At 36.1% G+C, this 22,859-nt stretch overlaps 1 protein-coding gene across 2 annotated transcripts in view; it reads left to right on the top strand.

Moving 5' to 3' along the window:
• HDX (highly divergent homeobox) overlaps positions 1 to 22,859 on the top strand; it is a 288,979-nt gene that overhangs the window by 4,997 nt on the left and 261,123 nt on the right. The window contains exon 2 of one of the 2 annotated variants that reach the window (XM_037004817.2): positions 19,866 to 20,012. The exons of the other annotated variant lie outside the window; for it this stretch is intronic. Coding sequence (XP_036860712.2) covers positions 19,866 to 20,012 — 147 coding nt within the window. The remainder of the gene's footprint in view (positions 1 to 19,865; positions 20,013 to 22,859) is intronic. 2 annotated transcript variants of the gene reach the window in all.

Raw genomic sequence — 22,859 nt, 5'->3', positions numbered from 1 at the left:
GGTAAATGCCATGTGAACATCACAATGACCATTTACAAACCAAGGAAACAGGCCTTGAACAGATCCTTCTGTTAACAGTCCTCAAAAGGAACTAATGTACCAACATCTTGATTTCAGACTTTTATCTTCAGAAATGTGTGACAATACATTTCTGTTTAAGCCACCCAGTTTTGGGTACTTTGTTACAGCAGCCTTAGCAAACGAATATAGGTAACGATTGTCCTTTAGTTGATACCTAAGTAACTCAAAAGCATTTATTTATTAAGTCTGTGTTCTATAACATGCTAGGTGTTAGATAAAATGAATTAGCCATTAAAGAACTTATGATATACATTAGACATTTTTCAGAAAACATGTTCCGAAATATGTTACTTCACATCCCTGGACCTCAGTTTATTCAACTGTAAAGGCATAATCTTCATAATATCTAAGGGTATTTCTAGTTTAAAAATTCTGTGATTCTATTTATTAATTACATTTTAAGAAGTTATTAAATCCATACATTAATAAAAAACTATTAAGTGCAGGCAAAGCCTTCGAAATTATAAGCTCTTTTTCAGGAAATAGTATCTTAATAACTAAGATATAATGAACATCCCTGCTGTTCGTTGCCCACTTTCTAACCTTCAAGTTTAAAGAGAAGTAAAAAAGACATTATTGAGAATCACCTTTGTTCTTTTGACTCTCTTGATCCCTTGGATATTAGTTTAAGACTTATGTTCAGAACACAGTAAATTAATGGTGCTATTCATGCAATATGCTTAATAAATAAATTTAAATAAATTTAAAGTACATTGTCAAAATATCTGTGGTAATACATTTATATATTGGAAGCTTTGAGAACAGTGATTTGGAGAGAAAAGGCTTATTTTGCAAGAAGATTTGCTCTGATTTCTCACTACTGCAAAGTACATTGGAGCAATATGTGCACTTACAATTCACAGGTGAAGCTGTAGTTTCTAAATAGCCTTGAGAGTCTTTTTGCAAATGATTATTAGGTTACCTGAATTAAATATTAAGAGTAAAATAATTGCTGGGTATGGTCATGATTAAACAGTGGATAGCGTATTCCATGTGTTCAAATCTGGTCTGGTAATACCAGGAAATATGATTGTGATGAAATACCCAGAAGCACATTAGTTGTGTAATAATATCTCCCTTTGTATCTCATATCCACATAAGAAAAATGACTAGGCAGGAGAAATGCAGTGTTGACAAAAACATTAATGCCATTCTTCAAACGAATTGTGTATTTGTTTGAATATATACATATATACACACAAAGATATACATCTGTGATTTGGCAATAACATATTTTCTATCTTAATGTCACACACATAACATAGGACAGTGTCTCTTAAACTGAGTCTGCAGACACCAAGGGGTCCAAGTGCCTTTTTTAAGAAGTCTGCAAGTTTTATGACATTTTTTGAATTTGAGGTTTTTGTTTCACTGATAGTCTTGAAAAGAAAAACCCACAATATGTATACATTCACTCCCACAGGGGACCTTTCTACCAGGTATAATGACAAACTTCTTTATAGTCTTCAATCACAATTAAAAGACATTTGATAGGATGATTGAGTACCTTAAGGCAGAGTTCCTCAAACAGAGAACCAAAGATAGATATTGGCAGTATAGGAAAGATTTTATTTTTCTTTTTGTTTTCTTCTTTCAAGAGAAGAAAGAAGGGGATTTACTATGGCTATTAGATTTGGGTTGTGTTCTATAGGGTTTTTAAGTCATTAAGCAGTTTCTTAGTGCATTAAAAGTATTTATGGGGATAAATGGATGCTGCCATTACTTGAAGAATTAAATAAGTGTGTGTATGTTGTTTCAACACTATATTTATATGCTGTTGACTAGTTAACACTAGATTGTGTGCTTTGAAGACTCTTTCTCAAACTCCTAAACACCAGGATGTATCATTTTCCCTTAAGTTTTTGCAGACTTTTGCAGACAATGAGGAATGAAAGATAAAAGAGAATAAAGTAGTCCATCTCTTTGCTTCTAGGTAAAACTACCCTTAAATCTTAACATATACCATGTAAATATGAGTCACAACATACTAAAAGAATGTCTAATCTAAGTGAAAAATTACAGCTTTAACCTTTTAAAAACAATTTTAATTACCAGTTAAAATTCTTACTTGGAGTAGGTGAAAGAAAAGGTAGAATAGTGCAGGATGGAGTTATATGGATGATGAAAAAAGGTTGAGAGATAGAACTAGTAAGGATAAATTTATAGTATGGTGAAATCTAAGATACATATAGATTATTTGATATAATGAATAATTTATTAACAATCACCTTTCTAATATGTGGCTATGCGGAATTTTATAGAGCTTCCCTCAATAGTAAATTAAAATGCAACCTCCATTTTAAAGGTATTAATCTAGAATATGAATTGCCAGGTGTTAGTGGTCAATGCTGTGGCAGTGGAAACACTTTCATTAATTAGTGAAGGAAAGAAGTGATTTGCTTGCACAATTGCTTGGGGCTAGACATGTAAAAAGAAACAAAGTAGTCGACAAATATGTAGGAGCCAAAAGTACTATTTAGCTCATCACGAGATGCTATCTATATATCACTGGTCATCAGTTGTCATACATTTTATGAGTGTATACATGTGGTATTACATGAAAACAGAGCTAAAGACAATAGGAAATCAATTTTCCAGTTGAGGCCTTGTTTATGTTTCTGTTGTCCAACTGATTATCTGTTTGAATTTGATCTCTTTTGTTTTGTTATGGGCTTTGATATCTGAATGTACAGTAAGGTATTTGTAGTTTAAAGGTATTTAATATAACATTACCATTTGTGATAAAAGCAAGTGCCATTAAAAGCTAATAAATTATTATAATTGATAAAACAGAGATCTAGCCTATCTACTTGCTAATACTTTTTTGTGAAACTATTAATACTATTTGAATTTAGATATTAGACTTGTAGCTAGAGAATTACTTGTCTCTGTAGATGTATATCTTTTCATATATTTATATGGCCAATGTATACATAAAATCTCCTTGCACTTTGTATCCATGTCACTATGAATATATATTTAGCTTTTATATAGCTAGACAATGTGAATATTAATTACTAGGATTTTAAGGTGTTTTTAAAAATGAGTAAGTGTACCATTTCTTTGTGCCCTGAGAAAGTCATATGATAGGTTGTTAAAATTTCCTGTTTCATACTTCCTAAAAGCGATAGAGGCCAATTATATCTGTAAAGAGAAATATAAGAGATGTGTGTAATGCATTTCAGTAATTACAGCCCAATTAACAAATCATGAATACCTTAGAATAGATGTGATGTCTGTTACTTGACTTTATGCTTGAGATGCTGAAATTTATTTTTTTGCAACATCTGCAGATTCTGGTAAGTTAATTAGAAAATAAGGTAAATAGGGAGAGCTGCTTTTTGAAAAGATGTAGATCGTTATATGTAAATGACACATTAAAGTGACAGCCTCAGAGAACATCATATTTAATAGCAATTCGTTTACACAAGTTCAAATTTCATTAAGTTCAAAGTGTCTGTTCATTTTTGTATACTTAAACTTTTGCCGAATAAATCACTGTTTAAGTTACTTTTTAATACAAGAATTCACTTAATTTCATATTATATCCTTTTATTTTCAATATCAAATGTACATTAAAAAGTTTTGTAGAGTTATCCATGTATGTGCACACCATGCCTATTGGTATTGTACTTAATTATTGCCTTCTCCAAAATATTTAAAGATCAAACTCTCATCACACAGAAGGGGGTCATAGGACAGGACCAGAAATACTTCACGTTCCCAGCAACTAGTCTGGAAAACCTCATATTTCATGGAGCATCTAGGAAGATCCTCAAAAGGGTATTGCCTTAGTAATGGAACAAATTAGCCCTAGATTGAATGTATTTCTGAATTTGCTTAATAAAAGCAAACCTCAAAAGAATCAAACAGTTTCTGAGTAACTTAACTGTATCCCAAAACAAAGCCCCAGAATATTCAGAGAACACAAAAACATCCAGTATCCAACAACAAAATTCGTTATATCTTCCATTAAATGAAAAGTCACCAAGCATGCATGGGAAAGTACAGCCCATACTGTGGTGAAAAGCAGTTATAAAACAGAATAAAGAAAATAGTTAGTAGAGAAGAATGTTAAAGCTGGTATTATATATATTCTCTATGTTCAATAATGTAGAGGAGAGCACAAGCATAGTGAGGTAAAAAATGGAAGACTTATTCAAAGATTCAAATTTAAATTCTAGAGACAAAATATAAACCATGGGAAAAATGAATGGAGCAACAGTGAGTTATGGAATAAGATCATTCAGTGTATTATAAATGTTCTTTGAGTCCCAGAAGGTGAGAAGGGATGAAAAATATTTTAAAATTAACAGTTGAAATCTTCCAAACAGGTTAGAACTATGAACCTACATAGTCAAGAAGCTCAACAAATCCCAAGAAAAATAAAACTGAAGAAAATGGCTCCAAGGCATCTCATAATCCAGTTGCTGAAATCTAGGGGAAAAAATAAAATAGTAAAAGCAAACAAAGGGAAAAATGATTACTTACATGCAGGGACAGAAACATTAGAATAACAGGAGATATCCCATTGAAAACAATGCATCCCAGAAGACAATGAAGAAGAAACACCTTTAAAATTCTGAAAGGAAAAAAAATCAGTTAACCTAGAATTCTGTATCAAATCATTGAAGGGAAATAAAGGATTTCCTACTTATACAAGAGAAAAACAGTAGATTACTAGCAGATCTGCACTACTAAAATGTTCAATGAAGTCATTCAGGCCCAAGAAGAATGATATTTGGACCTGCACAGTGGAATGAATAACACTGGAAATAAACATATAGGTAGGTAAATATCTTTTAATTTTAAAAAATCACTTTCAAAGATAACTTTAGTGTTTCAAGTAACAATTTATTGGGAATTTTATAACATGTGAAAGCAAAATGAAAATAATAGCACAAAGGACAGAGAGAAATACAAGTATTCTATTGTAAGATTCTTCTAGAATATGTGAAATAGTATGTACAATATCATTTCTTGATAATAAGTTAAACATGTATATATTTTGATCACCATAACAACTATTAACATAATGACCCAACCAAGGCTGATGACCTAATCTAGGTGATAAAATAGAGCTATAAAAATATTTAATTAATATTTATAAAGAAAAGGTGAAGGAAATAGAAAACAATATTTCAGATTTAAACTCAGCCATCTCAGTAATCTTATTAATTGCAAAATGGTTTAAACATACCAATTAAAATATATTGTCACATTAGACTCTTAACTCATATATTTGATGTCTACAAGTAACCACTTTAAATGTATAGATAGGTAATATTAATGAATGAAAAATATATCATGAAATACTAATTTTTAAAAAAGTTGACTATATTACCATCAGATAAAGAAGACTTCATAGAAGAAAATATTAAGAAGTATAAAGAAAGCCATTCATATTGATAAGGGGATAAATTCATTAAGATATCATAAAAATACTAAATATTAATGTACCTAATAATGGGGCTCCAAAATCTATTAAAAAAAGACTGATAAAAAAGAAATGAGAAACAGACTAGCAATTATATTCAGATATTTTTTTAACACCTTAGTAACTGCTAAAACAAGTGGAGAGAAAATCAGTAATTGTTTAAGACTTGAACAACCCTCTCAACCAACTCAACTTAATTGACTGGTACACTCCATGGAATAAGATCAGGATACACATTATTCCTAAATGCACATGGAAAATTGATCAACATGCACTATATTTTGGGCCATAAAGCAAACTATCAAAAGTCAAAAAACTGAAATTATATGAAGGATGTTCTCTGATCAGATAGGAATTAAACTAAAAATCAATAAAAAAGATATCTGGGAAATCCTCAAATAATTGGAAATTAAATAGCAAACTTGTAAGTAACCAATGGGCCAAAGGAGAACCTTAAAAGGAAATTAGAAAGCACTTTGTAATTAGTTTGAAATGAAATTATAACATATCAAAATGTGTGAAATGAAGTTAAATCAGTGCTTAGAGGTTAATTTAGAGCATTGAACACTTATAGTAGGAAAGTAGAAAGGTTGAAAACCTATTATTTGAACTTAACCTTAACAAACTATAGCTAGAAGAGCAAGTTAAGCCTAAAACACACAGAAAGAAGGAAATAATAAGAGCAGAAATAAAAGAAATAGAGAACAGAAAAAATAGAAAAATGCAGTGAAACCAAAATCTGGTTTTCGAGAAAAGACTGTACAACAACAAAAAAAGGAAGACACGAATTACCAATCAATATCAGTAATGAGGGAGAGGGTATCACTACAGACTGTGTAGACATTTAGAAAATATACTTATGGACTATTAACAACTCTTTGCCTATAAATTAAACAACTTAAAGGAAATGACCATATTCTTTGAAGGATAAATGTTACCAAAGTTTGTTAAAGAAGAAATAAAATAACTGAGCACTTTATATCTGCTAAAGAAATTGAATTTGGAATTTAAAGTCTTCCTTTAAAGAAATCTCTAAGCCCAAATTAGTACACTAGTGAATACTACATAACATTTAATAAAGAATATTAAATCTATATAAACTTTTATCAGGAAATAGAAGTGGAGGCAATGCTTTGCATCTTTTGAGCATTTAATAGATCCCTGGCCTTGTTCTAGAAGCTGGAGAATTAAAAAGATGGAAATTTGCTCACTGTCCCCAGAAGCTTATAGTATATATAGTAAGATGAAGTAAAGGAAATTCTCCCTCTGCTATACCCTTAGTTCTGCTTAATTAGTTAAGACAGAGTTCTTACTGATTTTCTGACTACTTGTTCTATCAATTACTGAAAGAGGAATGGTGAAGTCTCCAAGTATAATTGTGGACGTGTCCATTCTGTTTTTAATTGTATCAGTTTTCCTCTGTGTATTATGAATATCTGTATTTAGGCACATACAAACTTAAGATTGTTACAACTTTTTGGAGAATTGATCTTTTGTTATGTAATGCCCATCCTTTTCCTCATACTATTCCTTGTTCTACATTCTAATTTGACTGATACTAATATTTATATACTCCAGCTTTGTTTTTAGAACTGTCCACCCAATAACAGCAGAAGACACATTTCTTTCAAATGTTCATGGAATATTTCTTAGGGGAACCATATTCTTGCTTGGCCATAAAACAGATACTAAAATTTTTAAAACAATTGAAATTATACCAAGTATGTTCTCTAATCATATCCAAAGTAAGCTAGAGATCAATAATGAAGATATCTAGAAAATCCTTAAATACTTTAAATTAAACAATAATCAAGGGAAAATAGAAAATATTTTGAATTAAATGACAATTAAAATACACCCTATGCGATCATAGTTTTGATTTGCATTTCCCTGATAATAATGTTGAACATCTTTCCTTATACCTATTGGTCATTTGTGTGTTGTCTTCAGAGAAATGTCTGTTCAAACCCATGGCCCATTTTTATATTCAGTAATTAGTTTTTGGCTACTGAATTGTTGGGGTTCCTTATATATTTTGGAAATTAACTTCTTATCAGATATGTGGTTTCAAATATTTTCTCCCTTCCTGTAGGCTGTCTTTTCCTTTTGTTTATTTTTTCCCTTGTTGTGCAGCAGATTTTTAATTAGAGGTAATTCCACTTGTTTTTTGTTTCATGTAGTCCCATTTTTGCTTTTATTGCCTGTGCTTTTGGTGACATATCCAAGAAATCATTGTCAAGACCAATGTCTAGAAGGTTTTTCCCTATTTTTTTCTTATGGAAATTTTATAGTTTCAGGTCTTATGTCTTTAATCTATTTTGAGTTGATTTTTTTTTGTATGGTGGTCGCACCTGTTGGAATGACTGTAATTAAAAAAAAAAACTGGAAGATAAGTGTTGGCAAGGTTGTGAATTTAGAAACCCTGTACATTGTTGATGAGGATGTAAAATGTTCAGTAACTAGGGAAAACAGTATATGGAGAGTCCTCAAAAAAGTTAAGACTGGAACTACCATGTGATCTGGCAATCCCACTTTTGCATATACATCCAAAAGTTTTGAAATCAGGATCTCAAAGAGATATTTGTACTCCCAATGTTCCTTGCTGCACTATTCACAGTAGCCACAACATGGAAGCAAACCATGGGTCCTACAAATGAATAAAGAAAATGTAGTATATGCATACAATGTAATATTATTCAGCCTTAAAAATGAAGGAAATGCTGCCATTTGCAATAGTAGGGATGAATCTGAAATAAACTGGTAACTGGACAAATACTACATGGTTCCACTTATATGATGTATCTAACATAGTCAAACTCACAGAAGCAAACAATGCAATAGTGGTTTCCAGGGAATGGAGAGTGAAGGAAATAGGGAGTTGTTATGCTAGATAAGTAAGTTCTAGAGATCTGCTGCACTGCATAGTACCTATAGTTAATAATATAGTTTTGTGCCTATCAAAAAGAATTGATCTCATATTACCACAGAACAAACAAATCAATAATGGTGTTTGATATGTTGATTACTTTGATTATGGGAATGGTGTCATTGGTTTTTCCATAAAAACAAACTCATCAAATTGCAGATATTAAATATGTCTCTTTATTTGTATTTGCAACTCTTTGTATGTAAATTATACCTCAATTAAGCTGTTAAAAAGTACAGTCTATCAAAATTTGCAGAATACAGCCAAAGTAGTTCTTAAAAGCAAATTATGGCATTAGTGGCTGCTTATATTTAGAAAAGAAGAAAGGTCAGAGATTAACCATCTAAGTTTCCATCTCAAGAAACTAGAAAAAGAGCATCTTAAATTCAAAGAAAGAAGAATGAAGGGAATAGTAAAGGTAAGAGCAGAAATCAATGAAAATGAAGCCAGAAAAAATAGAAGTCAAGGAAACCAAAAGCTAGTTATTTCAGAAGATCAATAAAAGTGATAATCCTCTTCCCAAACTGACCAAGGCAAATATAAGAGAAGAAAAAAATTGCTAATATCAAAAAGGAAAATGTACATCACCACAGATCCCACAGACATTAAAATAATAAGGGAATAGTGTAAGAAACTTTACACTTTTAAATTCAACAGCTTAGATAAAATGGACCAGTTCTTGGGTTCTGTGATTCTGCTGCTGTTTTGTTCCTTGAGTTTTCCTTTGTTCTTATACTCCACATATGAGTGAAATCATTTGGCACCTATCTTTCTCCACCTGTCTTATTTCACTGAGCAGAATACCCTCTAGCTCCATCCATGTTGTTGCAAATGGTAGGATCTGTTTTTTTCTTATGGCTGAGTAATATTCCATTGTGTATATGTATCACATTTTCTTTATCCTGGACTAATAGTTACCAAAGGGAAAGGGACTGGGAAGGATGGGTGAGAAGGGAGGGACAAGGATGGGGGGGGTGGAAAGGGGCCTTATGATTAGCATGTGTAGTGGGGGGGCATGGGGAGGGCTGTGCAACACAGAGAAGACAAGTAGTGATTTTACAGCATCTTACTACGCTGATGGACAGTGACTGTGAAGGGGTATGTGGGGGGGACTTGGTGAAGGGGGGAGCCTAGTAAACATAATGTTCTTCATGTAATTGTAGATTAATGATACCAAAATAAAAAAAAAAAGTGGACCAGTTCTTTGAAAGACAGAAACTATCAAAACCCATTCGAGAAGAAGTAGATTATCTGAATAATATAGAAATGCAATTTATAGATTAAAACTTTCCAGCAAAGAAAATTCTATACCCAGGTGGTTTCATTGGTAATTTCTAGCAAAGGTTTAATGAAAAAATAATAACAATTTTACATAATATCTTCCAGAACATATAAGCAGAACTAATACTTCCTAACAAATTATGCATTATGCAGTACCAAAACCAAATACAAGAAAAGAAAATCATAAATATCCCTCATGAATATAGATTCAAAAATTCTCAACAAAGTATTTACAAATTAAATCAAGTAATATATAAAAAGAACAACACATCAAGGACAAGTGGAATTTATTCCAGGAATGGAGGGCTGGTTCAACATTTGAAATCAATCAGTAAAGTTTACCATATCAAAAGTTTAAAGAACAAAATCTGTACAATCATTTCAATAGATGCAGAGAAAGAGCATTTGGCAAATTCAATACTGATTAATGATAATAATGATAATAATAGTAATAATAATACAAACTCTCAATGTAATAGAAATAGAAGGGAACTTCCTGAATCTGATAAACCATCTATTAAAAGCCTACAGCTGACATCACACGTAATGATGAAAGACTGAATGATTTTTCGCTAAAGCTGAGAACAAGGAAAGAATGTCCAGTGTTCAGCCCTTATTAAATCATTACACTATAGGTAGCTAGTAAATTAGAGCAAGATTAGGGTAAAAAGGCATACATATTCAAAAAAAGAAAGAAGCCTATTGCTGTTTGTGGATGACATTTTTGGAAAATAACAAACAATTAACAAAAAGCTCCTGAATCCAGTAAGTGAGTTTAGCAAAGTCAGTATACCAAAATCAATTGTATGTTGATATGCTAGCAATGAATAAGTCTGTTGTGAAAACAGTTCAATAGTTTCTTATAAAGTTAAGTATATACCATATGGTCCAACAATCCCACTCCTAGGTATTAACTAAAGAGCAATGAAATCTTATTTGCAGAAAGAAACCTTCATGTAAATATTTTTAATAGCTTTGCTCCTAATAGCCAAGAAGTTGAAACAGCCCCAATATCCCTCAGTGGATGAATGGATAAATCATAGTACATAATACAGTGGAATATTACTCTGCAATAAAATAGAGCAAACTACTGATAAAGAAAACACAGATGAATCTCAAGTGCATTATGTTAAATGAAAGAAGTTAGTCCAGGAGAACACATACTGTATGATTTCTATTCACATCGTATTCTATGGAAGTCAAAATTACAGGAATAGATTAGTGGTTTCCTGGGGCTGGGATGGCTATAAGGATTGATGATAAAGAAGCACTATTAGGGCAGTTTGGGGAGTGATGGAATTGTTTTGGATCTTGATTGTGGTGCTGATTTCATTAATATATATGTTTATTTTAACTCATAAAACTACTAAAGAATTAATTTTAGTGTATGTAAATTTGAAAATGAATAATAATAATGGATAAAAAGGACAATGTTAATAGAGACCTGTTGGCCAAGATAAAGATATTCAAAGTATTGTATTAACCTAAGCTCAACTCTCTGTAAACAAATGAAAATAAATAGTTTACCCAAAATTAAAAATTTTAATATTGGAAATGTTGTGCTATATATGAACTGGTGATGATTTTATGGACTCATCTCACTTTGAAAATCAGGTTTTCCAAGAATGAGTACTTACAGGTAAAATTGGTACTTTTCAAGTGATTTACCCACTTAAGACATTTTAGAGCATTATTAGAGCTGATATTAAGTATGACACCAGATATATAAGGACAATATTCTATATGAATTTGTCCACAATATTCCCATGTGAGAAATACAGCTGTAGCTATTTGGAACTCCTAAGGAGGCAGTCACTCCAAAAAGCTGTATTTTTCAAGTACTTCTAAAGCAGTAAATCTAAACTACTTTACTCATTGCTCTACTTGTTTGAATAGAACATATTGAGCATAATTTAATCCTTTCAGTGGTTCAGGGTCCTCATTAAAACACTAAATCTTAAGGCTGAGAGCAACCTGAGAAATCCCATACCTGAATATGATAGATAAATTGAAGAGCCTACTTACACCTAAAGATATAAATATGTTACAATAATTCACATGTGCTAACTTACAACCACCTAGGCTAGTAGGTAGAACAAATCATGTGATCTAGTATTTACAGACTAGGAAATGGATGTTCATAGAAATTAAGTGATGTACGATGGGGAGATTCTAGTAAACATAATGTTGCTCATGTAGATTAATGATACTGAAATAAAAAAAATTAAATTAAAAAAAAAGAAAGAAATTAAGTGATGTATCTAATAGTCCAAAGTGGAGCTGACAGTAGGTCATTTTATTCTTATGGCTGGCATATGCTGAGTGGGTGGTACACTGCAAAGAGTATTAGACTAGGAAATCTTGAGGTAAAGCTAAATGAGTTATTTCAGTATTTAATCCCCTACGTCAGTTACGCTCCCTACCAGAACCCAATAAACTTGAATTTCCATGAAACCTATGGATTGCCATTTTATGTTCCACATAAATAAGATCCCAGCTTTTAAAATGAAAGTTTTTACAATGCTTTTCCATATTTTTGTGCAAGTGATTAATGACTTTGGCTGTGCTGTCTTTGAATATCTTGCCACTGAACAGACCAAGATAACTACAGTGGGTGGAGATAATGACAAATATGTTGCTTGTAAGGTTTTACATAGTTGTTGTGGTAAAGAAAGAACTTCCTATAATTTGAAAGACAAATAGAAGATCTCTGGAGCAAAGTAGCCTTCTTACTGTTGCTGCTGAATTTAAGGAAAAAACCAAAGGGTCAAAGTTGTTGACTCCGGAAATCCGTTTAGTACTTATCACCCATATTTGGCTATTTGTATCTGTGAGGAAGGGCCTGCTGGGCTTTTTAAAGTTTATATCATACTTGGGTAAGTGTAACAGTTGTAACCAGTTAATAGGAAAACAGTACTATATTATTATGACAGGTAGCATCATGTTTAGGGATCACCCATGTCTTTCACACTAAGCATTTTGTGGCAGTTATAGTCTTGCAGAGCAAGGTCAGAGCCATTATCCTGTTTATGCATTAGTGAATTGAAGGTTACAACCATCCTCAGAACTTATACCAAAGTACCAAAGTACACTGCTTCTAAATCCACACCATGCTTAAAGATGAGGTATTTCAGTTATTCGACCTCCATCTTCTGGCTCCTTTCCTAACTAGCTGAACCACTTAGGAAAAGGAACCCCAAATTGCTCTAGAAAATTGGCAGCCATGTACAAGTCCCAGGAGAGGAATTCCCAAGGCAAAATACCTCTAAAACGTGAAATCAGTCAAAGGGAGAAATAAACTTTAAAACCCGTTTATTGCTTACAAATCGGAGTACAGCACCATCTCCCCTGCTCTGGAAGAAACAAGCACGCAAAACCCTCCCCTTAACCTCTCAGGTTCAGACATGCCGTTGGTTGCCCAGGTAATTACCCATTGACATGGAGATGAATTTCTCTCCACCCCTGATGATATGCAAATGCACCAAAGACAGGCAAGATATTCTAGAAATATTACAATTTTACCCACACACCACCCCTCCAGAAATCTCGCCTTACAGTATACTCGTTCCCCTCTTCTGTAATGGTCCCTGGATGAGAAAACTGGAGCATTGTGACCAGACTAATAACATACAATAGCAACAGCAATAAAATCATGATAATCCTCAAGCCGGAGGATTCAGCTAGGTTCAAAATCTTATGCAGATTAAGTCCATAACTCGTCCATTCCACAGGCAGGCAGTAGCTGGGGGTCCAGAGTAATCATCATGTGGCATCTGAAGCCAGGGGGCACATTCAGTTCACAAGGACTATAGGAGAAAATAACCTTAAGGGCAATAAGGTACATGTTTTAATGACACCAGCATAGGCAAATCTTTTCCATCAGGTAGGATACATGCAACAGTGTGGTCTTGTGATAAAACAGTGGCAGGAATGGTGTCTCATCCTGGTCTAGTATACCAGACTTTCATCCCCCTCCCTGTGGGAGTTACAGATGGGTCAATATATAGGGCTACAGGAGGTACATGCACTGGCCATAAAGATAAAACAAAACTTCCTCACATGATGCTCTTACCATGAACTTTGGGGGCCATTCAGCTGTTATTCCAGGAATACACATGAGGCCAGCTTCCAGGCCTTCCCCCAAGGTGCCAAAAAGGCCAGCCATCACTGGTCAATGTGTCAAAATGTCCAGGGCCAGATCCATTCAACAGTGCCTCCAGGGCTTAATGCAGTAGGGGCTGGCAGCAAGATGTTGCTCTGCTGGCCATAACCTGGCTTCAATAGCTCTTCTTTGGTTTGGACGTACAATTGTATAGGAGAGGCAGCAAGGTGTGTGAGCATATCCACAGGGCTCTAAGCTCCTTTAGTGGCTTCTCATTCAAATGCTACAACACTGTCCATAGGTGAACTGACCAAACCCATAGACTATTGGTGTCCAACTTCAGGCCAGATTTCAACAAACCTTTATACCTCTCTATAATGCCTGCCCTGGTAGGATTATATGGTACGTGAAATTTCCACTTTATTCTTAATTGCCGCACCCTTTCTTGTAACACATGTCCAGTAAAGTGAGTACCTTGATCACATTCAATCACCTGCAGCTGGCCATAGACTGCAAAGAGATACTCCAGGCCCTTTTTGGTGGTTTGCTGATCTGCACAACGTGCAGGAAAATTAACCGATACTCCAGTAGCTGTATTTACATAAGTCATTGCATACTGATTTCCTTCTGATATGGGCAGAGGCCCATATAGTCTATGAACCACCTGACAAGGGATATTGGCCCCTTTACTATTATCCCATGTTGCTGTTGGACTTGCGGTAGGTCCTGCTTAGAGCACAAAAGGCACTCCTAGGCTCTGCTGACTTCTTCAAAGGTCAACAGCAAGCCCCACCAACAGGCTCCAGCTCACAATTTATTTTTCCCTACATGCAACAAATGCTGATGTAGCCATGGGGCCACATCAGAGGCAGGCTTTCCTTCTAGACAGTGCAATGTGTCTGCTTCATCATTCCCTGGGGATTCCAAAGGCAAATGGCCAGTCACATGATATACAGTAATAGTCTTAGTCTGACCAGAGGCCCATAGGTCTTGCCACAACTCTTGCCCCCAAAGGGGCCGGTGACCAGCCATCTAGTTGGCATGATACCATGTCAGTAGCCACAGGGTCAAGCCACAATAGACAGCCTGCTGTCACTGTGGAAAACTATGGGGAAAGCTCCTGGGTGATCACGAGCAATACTGCCTGCAACTGAGCCCACTGACTGCTCTTCCCCTCTCCATCTTCCATCAATATTGTCTCAGTCTTAGGATGGAAAGCCACAGCCCTCCACTTTGTGGGGTGCCCACGACTAGAGCTCTCTGTGTACCAAGTATCTTCAGGTATAGGGGCTTTTCCCTCCTGATAAGGAGTCTTAGCTATCAATGACTCAGAAGCAAGTTCTTCCTGTTTTCTACTGGTATAGGTCACTGGCCCCAATAAGCATTGGAGTTCTCCACTTACGGGCCTAGTTGAGAGGGCGCTGTACTGCTTTAAATATGTGCCCCATTTGGCCAGTGTAGCTGTCTGTGCCACACCACTCCATGGCCTTTGGGTCCAGTCTCGCACACACCCTGCAATGAGATAGGTGGTTACTACCTTGGTTGGAGCTATTCTGGTGATGGGCTCCACAGCCAGTAAGGCATGGTGCGCAGCAGCCAGTTGCTTGTCTATCAAGGTATACAAGATCTCTGTTCCTTTCCATAGTTGTGACCTGAATCCAATAGGTTGGCATGTCCATTCAAGCTGCTGCCAAAGACCCCATCCATAACCATCTTCAGTTACATGAACATCTAGTTCACAGGACCTTGATGAGTCCATTACATTCAAGGACTGTACAGCCTTGACTGCCTGCTTCGTAGCAGCAAAAGCAGCTGCACATGTCTCATCTCAGTCCCACCTGATGATCTTTCATACCAACCCTTATAAGGGCTTCAGAATTTGTGCCAAGTGCGGGATAAACACTCTCCAGTAACACAAAAGACCCAGAAACTCTTGTAATACTGCCACAGTGGTAGGGGTGGGGAAAGCATGGACCTTGTCTATAACTGCTTCAAGAACAACTTTAGTTTAACCTAACCAGATAACCCCAAGAATTTCACAGACAAACCAGGTCCCTGAACCTTGGTGCTGTTCACAGTCTATCCATTTTCCTATAAATGTTGGAGCAGTTTAGGAGCTGCCCCTTCTAAATCTGAAAGAGAATCAGATGTGAGCATAATATAATCAATGTACCAATACAACCACACTTTTTGCAGTTTTCTCCATGTGGCCAAGTCCTGGGCTACGAGTCCATGACAGATGGTGGTACCATGGAGATAACCCTGTGGAAAAACAGTGAATGTCCACTTCCAACCTACGCATGTGAAGGCAAATTGTTCCTGGCTTTCCTGTGCTATGTCAATAGAGAAGAAAGCATTAGCTAGCTGTACTGCATAATGATACATTCCCAATTCGTGTCCAGAATGTCTGCTATAGAGGGGACAGCAGCATGCAAAGAGGGTGTGACTTTATTCAATTCCTTGTAGTCTACAGTCATATGCCAGGAGCCGTCTGGCTTTTACACTGGCCACACTGGGGAAGTAAAAGGACTATGAGTGGGCCAATGATGCCCACCCTCGCCAACTCCTGCAGAGTTTCTCCAATTTCCTTGTGCCCCCCAGGCAATTTATACTGCTTAGTATTTGTCACCCATTGAGATACAGGCAGAGCTACAGGCAGGTGTTTAGCATGTCCCCTCAGAAGTGCCTTTACCACACGTCCCTTAATTCTGAACTCACCTGCAGTGGTCTGTAACCACAGGCCCTGCAGGATATCTACCCCCAAAATATATTCAGGGAGAAATGTACACAGTGTACTCCTCTGGGGGTAAATGCCCTACCCTAGTGAGATTTTGGCTTTCTTCCCTCTAATTGCCTTGCCCCCATAGCCCCCATAGCCATCTATTAGAGCAGGGGTCCCGGGAAAACACTCAGGGTTGCCATGGATCAGAGAACATTCAGCTTCTGTGTCCACCACCGCCAGGACATGTTGTACATTCACAGGGGGACAACGAATTGCTAATTCTACATGTGGCCTCTGGTCCAACCTTGTCCACCAAGGTGGGGACTTTGACACCACCTCAGTCCAACCGTGATACCCAGTCATCCTCTTGTGGGGGTGAGGGCTCAGGTGAATCCTTAGTACTGTCTTCCATGAAGTTCCCAGCCTAGGTCAAATAACTGTAACACCTGCTGGAGGTTTGCATATGTTTTCCAGATACTGGGTAAGGGAAATAACCCTGATTACGTCAAACTGCCCTGATGGCTGCTGTCAGCCAATCCAGAAGCACCTGATTCCCTAAAATGTGACTGGTACTTTGCAGCACTGCCAGAGGGAAGGGTGAGTCATCAGGGAAGCCATTCTACTCATCTCAGTATCCAACATAACAATATTTTCCACCCCCATCTCAGAGAAGTAAAAGCCATGTAGGCAGAGATTCTGATAGCCTCTGCCTATACCAGATGCTCATGTCCACCTGCTCATCCTGGGTATAAGGGTGGAGCATGGAGTGCTCCACAACTTGGGAAGGGGGCTGCTTCTCTCCCTGTGGATCCCATGGTTGTTTCATTTTTATTTTCTTAATTATAGCTGGGTGGACCTTTAATGCAGGAGAAGATGGTACCTCCGGCGGTGGCCTGGGTAGCAAATCCGTCAATGGCCCTGCTTCCTCCTCTTCTCCCTCAGGCTCCTCCACCAATGGCTCCTCCTCCACCATTTCCAGGGCTGAAGGCACTACTCTTTCCTCCCTCTCCCCCATGGACTCTTGCAATGCAGCTTTTCCTGCTGCCTTCTCCCTTACCGCTAAGGAGTCTCTAGGAGTGTGACCTGTCTTTTCAGTAACTGTCTCTCTTCTTTAATAGCATCCCATTGGTTATTGCCCAGCTCCTCCAAGTGATGCTGAAATGTGTCTCTCTCCAGCCTAAGTCCCTCTCTCTCCTGTATAACATTTTCCACTATCTTGATGGAAAGAGAAGCTACAATGCCAGCAGCTACCTGACCCCCTAAGATCTCCACGTAGTCTTCCAACTCACGGAGGGCTAATTCTGCAGCTTCCAGTGTTTACACGTTTCCCCAGTTCTGGGCAAGACCCCACTCTTCTAAGAGGTATTTTATCCTAGACCGATTCCCAATAGGGGTTCCAAAATTGGAAGTCCCACAGCTGGGGGGATAATAACAGGTGAAGCTGCACCCTTTGCTGCTGCATCCACTGAGGCCTCACCGCCATCCACAGGGGTCTTCTGGGCATTTCTCCACCATTTCTTGGGGCAGCCCTCTCAAAGGTCGCACCCATTATGACAGATTTTGGGTTCTGAGGAATCCTGCGGACTACCGCCAGATGTAACTCCAGGGAGAGGAAATCCCAGGGCAAAATAACTCTAAAAACAAAAATCACTCAAAAGGAGAAATAAAGTTTAAAATCCATTTATTGCTTATAGACTGCAGTCCAGTGCCATCTCTTTCACCTGCTCCGGAGATAGCAAGCAAGCAAGCCCCTCCCCTTAACTTCTCAGGTTCAGACATGCTCTAGGTTGCCCAGGTAATTACCCATTGACATGGAGATGAACTTCTCTCCACCTCTAAGGATATGCAAATGAACCAAAGCCAGGAGAGATATTCTGGAAATATTACAATTTTACCCACAACATGATAGCAAATACTGTTTTGATGGATTGATTCTGTACCTTCTAATGCTAACATCTTTGAAAATTTGGTCAGGCTGCATGTAATAGGCTTATATTTCCACATTGGTGTACTTGAATGAGATGCCCTTCGGAGAGTTAGAGGAGTTGTTTCTGAAAGTTCCAGGGAGAAACTCTGTCCTCATCCTTCCTGTGCCCACTCCCATATCTGATTTTCTCTCATCAGAGTTCTTAACATGAGATAGGAAGATGTTACTGTAGGCAAAAAATAAATTCACATGTACACATTGAAATGGATGACTATATAACTGTGTTTAATTTCTTTATGAGACTGCTTTATGCTTAAAATATTGTGAAAAAAAGGAATTATTCTTTATTTCCATGTCAATGTACACAGTATACTAACCAGAATGACTTCTGTTTGGCTTGGCTTATAGTGTGTTTGCTGTTGCTGTTTTCCTAATTTTGCAGATAATTTCAGAAGCGTTTTCTTCCTGTTAGTCAATTTTTAGGATTAACAATTTCAGTATGACAGCTTTTAACAAGAACCTGAAACTGCTTTAATCTAATTACAAGTGTTCTTCTTTATAAAATGTACAAATCCTTTGCAAAAAAGCGCTTGACCCCCCCTTTTTTAGTAAGAATCACAGAGATGTTTATATTTAACATCTTCCCTATTAGCAGGGAAGATAAAATGGGTTTCTTTTTAATTTATCTCATCTAATTATGATGGTGTCAATTTAACTAAAAGCTACATAGTTTTCATATGGTTTATTTTTCTTAAAATACACATAATTTTGAATTTTGATTTATATACTATAGTTATTAAAAATAATTATTTTGGTTACTGTCGCCTAAAGCAATTTTCACAGCTACAAAAACTTCCTGTTTATCTTTAAGCTCTAAAGAGAGGGTTTTGTTTCAATATGCAAAAAGAATCCCTTTATCCATAAAGAGGAAAAATAAAATCGCCCTTTTGTTCCAGAGCACAACTTCTGGCTATAAGACTTATGCCAGATGCCTTGCTTGATAAAGAACAGTGAGTGTCCCTGTTGATAATTGACCATGTGTAGCTACCACCATCTCTGACTTACTATCCATCAATATTTACTTCAGTGAAAGAACCTTTTTTCCCCATGCACTGACACTAACCAGATAAGGTCTTTCCTCTCTTTTTTTGTCTTTAAAGTTGGTACTTTTCCTGAACAAATTCAATAAATGTTTGCATTACATGTAATTTTCAGTGAGAACCTGTCTCCCTTTAGCACATAATGTATTACCCATTACTGGGGATTAATTCACTTAAAGAAATCTTGCAGCTTGGAAGCACTGAAATTGTATCAAAAAACAAAAACATGCAAATTCTACACATGCCCAATTTTTATTCGAATTTTCAGAGTATTTTCTTTTATTTTTAGATGAATCTACGTTCTGTATTTACTGTAGAACAACAAAGGATTTTACAGCGTTATTATGAAAATGGAATGACAAATCAAAGTAAAAATTGCTTTCAGCTCATATTACAGTGTGCACAAGAGACTAAGCTGGACTTCAGTGTAGTCAGGGTAAGTATTGAGGCCTTACACTCTTGGATTGATAGCTTTTTTAATTACAAGTGATTATTGCTTAGTATGATAAAAACTATCAGGGTATGAAGTCACTAACTTCATAAACAGCTTCATTTCCCTGGTATAAAAATACTACTTCTTAAAATAAATAGAGCTAATCATTTAGTATGTATTTGTTTCTATAAATACCTTGAAAACACTAAAATTTGTGCATTATAAACGTATCTTTAAGCAATTTCAGTCCTTTGAACTAATGAGTACTTTTAAAATTAGTAGTTGATCTCATATTGTCTTTAAACCCAGAATTAATTGGTATATAACCCTCCGAAATGGTATCTGTAAAACAAGTGTCTATCAAGGACCTATTGTTTACCTAGCATATTTTCTTGCTGTGTTTGGAGTTTCTTCACTGGAAATTTATTACTTTAGTGTCTATGTCTTTTTAAGGAAACCTAGCTTTTTAATGAATACCTCCTCCTCCTTCTAAGTAAAATGTGTGTGTTTTAATGTGTTAGCTAGTGAATAGAGGACAAGAAATCCCAAGGGAAGAAATTTTCCTTTATCACAACCATAGTTATTCAGCAGTAAAAATCAGAGCTGCTACACGTTTGTCAAAGGCAATGAGAAGGAGAGAGGAGTCAAGAGACAAATCAAACAGAATTATTCACAGATTTCAATGAGTGTATATGTCCTTTTATGTTTGAGTATACTACAAACTCTCTCAGTGGGAAGCCTTAGTGATTTGAAGATTAGCAACATTCTCATCCTTGTCATTAATTGGGCTTGTTTGGGAAAGAGAAGGACATCTGTTTTTATTTCTCTTTTGGAGGAACTTTCAAAGAACCTAAAGATGAAAAACTCTGATAGTCAGAAATCTTTAGAAAATCTATTTCTTAAATACAAAAATATATATTGGCTTTCAAATAGGGAATTATTCCACCAGTTCTGGGGTGGGGGAAGCACCCAGTATATCTGTGTTTTGTTTGCTGAGATCATATTCAGATTTGTGTAAGAACTAAAAATATATTTTACTGATACCTCTAAATTCCCTATTTGAAATATCTTTAGTAAACCTGAGAGGAAAATGGTTAATTGCCTTAGAAAAAGTGATATACAATGAATAACATTTCAAGTTGATGAGATTTCATTTTATAAGTATGAACTTTTTGTTTTCCTGGAGTAACTTCTTTCTTTTTATTACCATTCCTTCAAAGTAAAAAGCCTTCTCAGGCAGCTACTTTGTGGACTATGACCTTCTATATTTCCAGTTTGTTATTGCAATCTTCTCCTGCTGACTTACATAATTGTAGTTGCCTATTGAAAGTGTAGAAATACAAAAGTTTAGATTTATGTTCCAAGTGCTGTGAAATATAAAACAATAAGAATGGAAGTAATTCCTAGAATGCAAGCTTACAAGTGAAATGTTACATAAGTTATAGGGAATTCTGTGAAATAGATTAATTCTCTCTGTTCCAGGAGAGCATAAATTGCAAAGAAATTCAGTCTTCCTAATCTAAATTCCAACAAAATTTTCGTGGCTTTTACACAGGAGGAGAGTTGTTTTTAGACATAATTCCACAATTTCTTCAGGCCCTGATATTTTGGTAGGTCTATGTTCTACTTGAAAAAGATCTTCTTTTATCATTTTTTAAAATTTTATCATTAATCTACAATTACATGAAGAACATTATGTTTACTAGGCTTTCCCCTACCCTAAGTACCCCCCACAAACCCAATTACAGTCACTGTCCATCAGCATAGTAAGATGTTGTAGAATCACTACTTGTCTTTGTGTTGCACGGCCCTCCCCTTTGCCCCACCCCCCACATTATACATGCTAATCATAATAACCCCTTTCTTCTTCCCCGTCCTTATCCCTCCCTACCCTCCCATTCTCCCCAGTCTCTTTCCCTTTGGTAACTGTTAGTCTATTCTTGGATTCTGTGATTCTGCTGCTGTTTTGTTCCTTCAGTTTTTCTTTTGTTCTTACACTCCACAGATGAGTGAAATCATTTGGTGTTTGTTTTTCTCTGCTTGGCTTATTTCACTGAGCATAATACCCTCTAGCTCCATCCATGTTGTTCCAAATGGTAGGATTTGTTTTCTTCTTATGGCTGAGTAGTATTCCATTGTGTATATGTACCACATCTTCTTTATCTATTCATCTACTGACGAACACTTTGGTTGCTTCCATTTCTTGGCTATTGTAAATAGTGCTGCAATAAACATAGGGGTGCATCTATCTTTTTCAAACTGGAGTGCTACATTCTTAGGGTAAATTCCTAGAAGTGGAATTCCTGGGTGAAATGGTAAGTCTATTTTGAGCATTTTGAGGAACCTCTATATTCCTTTCCACAACGGTTGAACTAATTTACATTCCCACCAGCAGTGTAGGAGGGTTCCCCTCTCTCCACAACCTCGCCAACAATTGTTGTTTGTCTTTTGGATGGTAGCCATCTTTACTGGTTTGAGGTGATATCTCATTGTGGTTTTAATTTGCATTTCTCTGATAACTAGCGATGTGGAGCATCTTTTCATGTGTCTGTTGGCCATATGAATTTCTTCTTTGGAGAACTGTCTGTTCAGGTCCTCTGCCCATTTTTTAATTGGATTATTTGCTTTTTGTTTGTTGAGGTGCATGAGCTCTTTATATACTTTGGATGTCAAGCCTTTATCAGATCCGTCATATATGAATATATTCTCCCATACTGTATGGTACCTTTTTGTTCTATTGATGGTGTCTGTTGCTATACAGAGTTTTCAGCTTGATATAGTCCCACTTGTTCATTTTTGCTTTTGTTTTCCTTGCCAAGGGAGATATGTTCATGAGCAAGGTTAAGGTTT

The sequence above is a fragment of the Manis javanica genome, chromosome X (assembly GCF_040802235.1).
Source record: "Manis javanica isolate MJ-LG chromosome X, MJ_LKY, whole genome shotgun sequence".
Classification (NCBI taxonomy): domain Eukaryota; kingdom Metazoa; phylum Chordata; class Mammalia; order Pholidota; family Manidae; genus Manis; species Manis javanica.
This window is presented reverse-complemented; position numbering and strand designations above follow the sequence as displayed.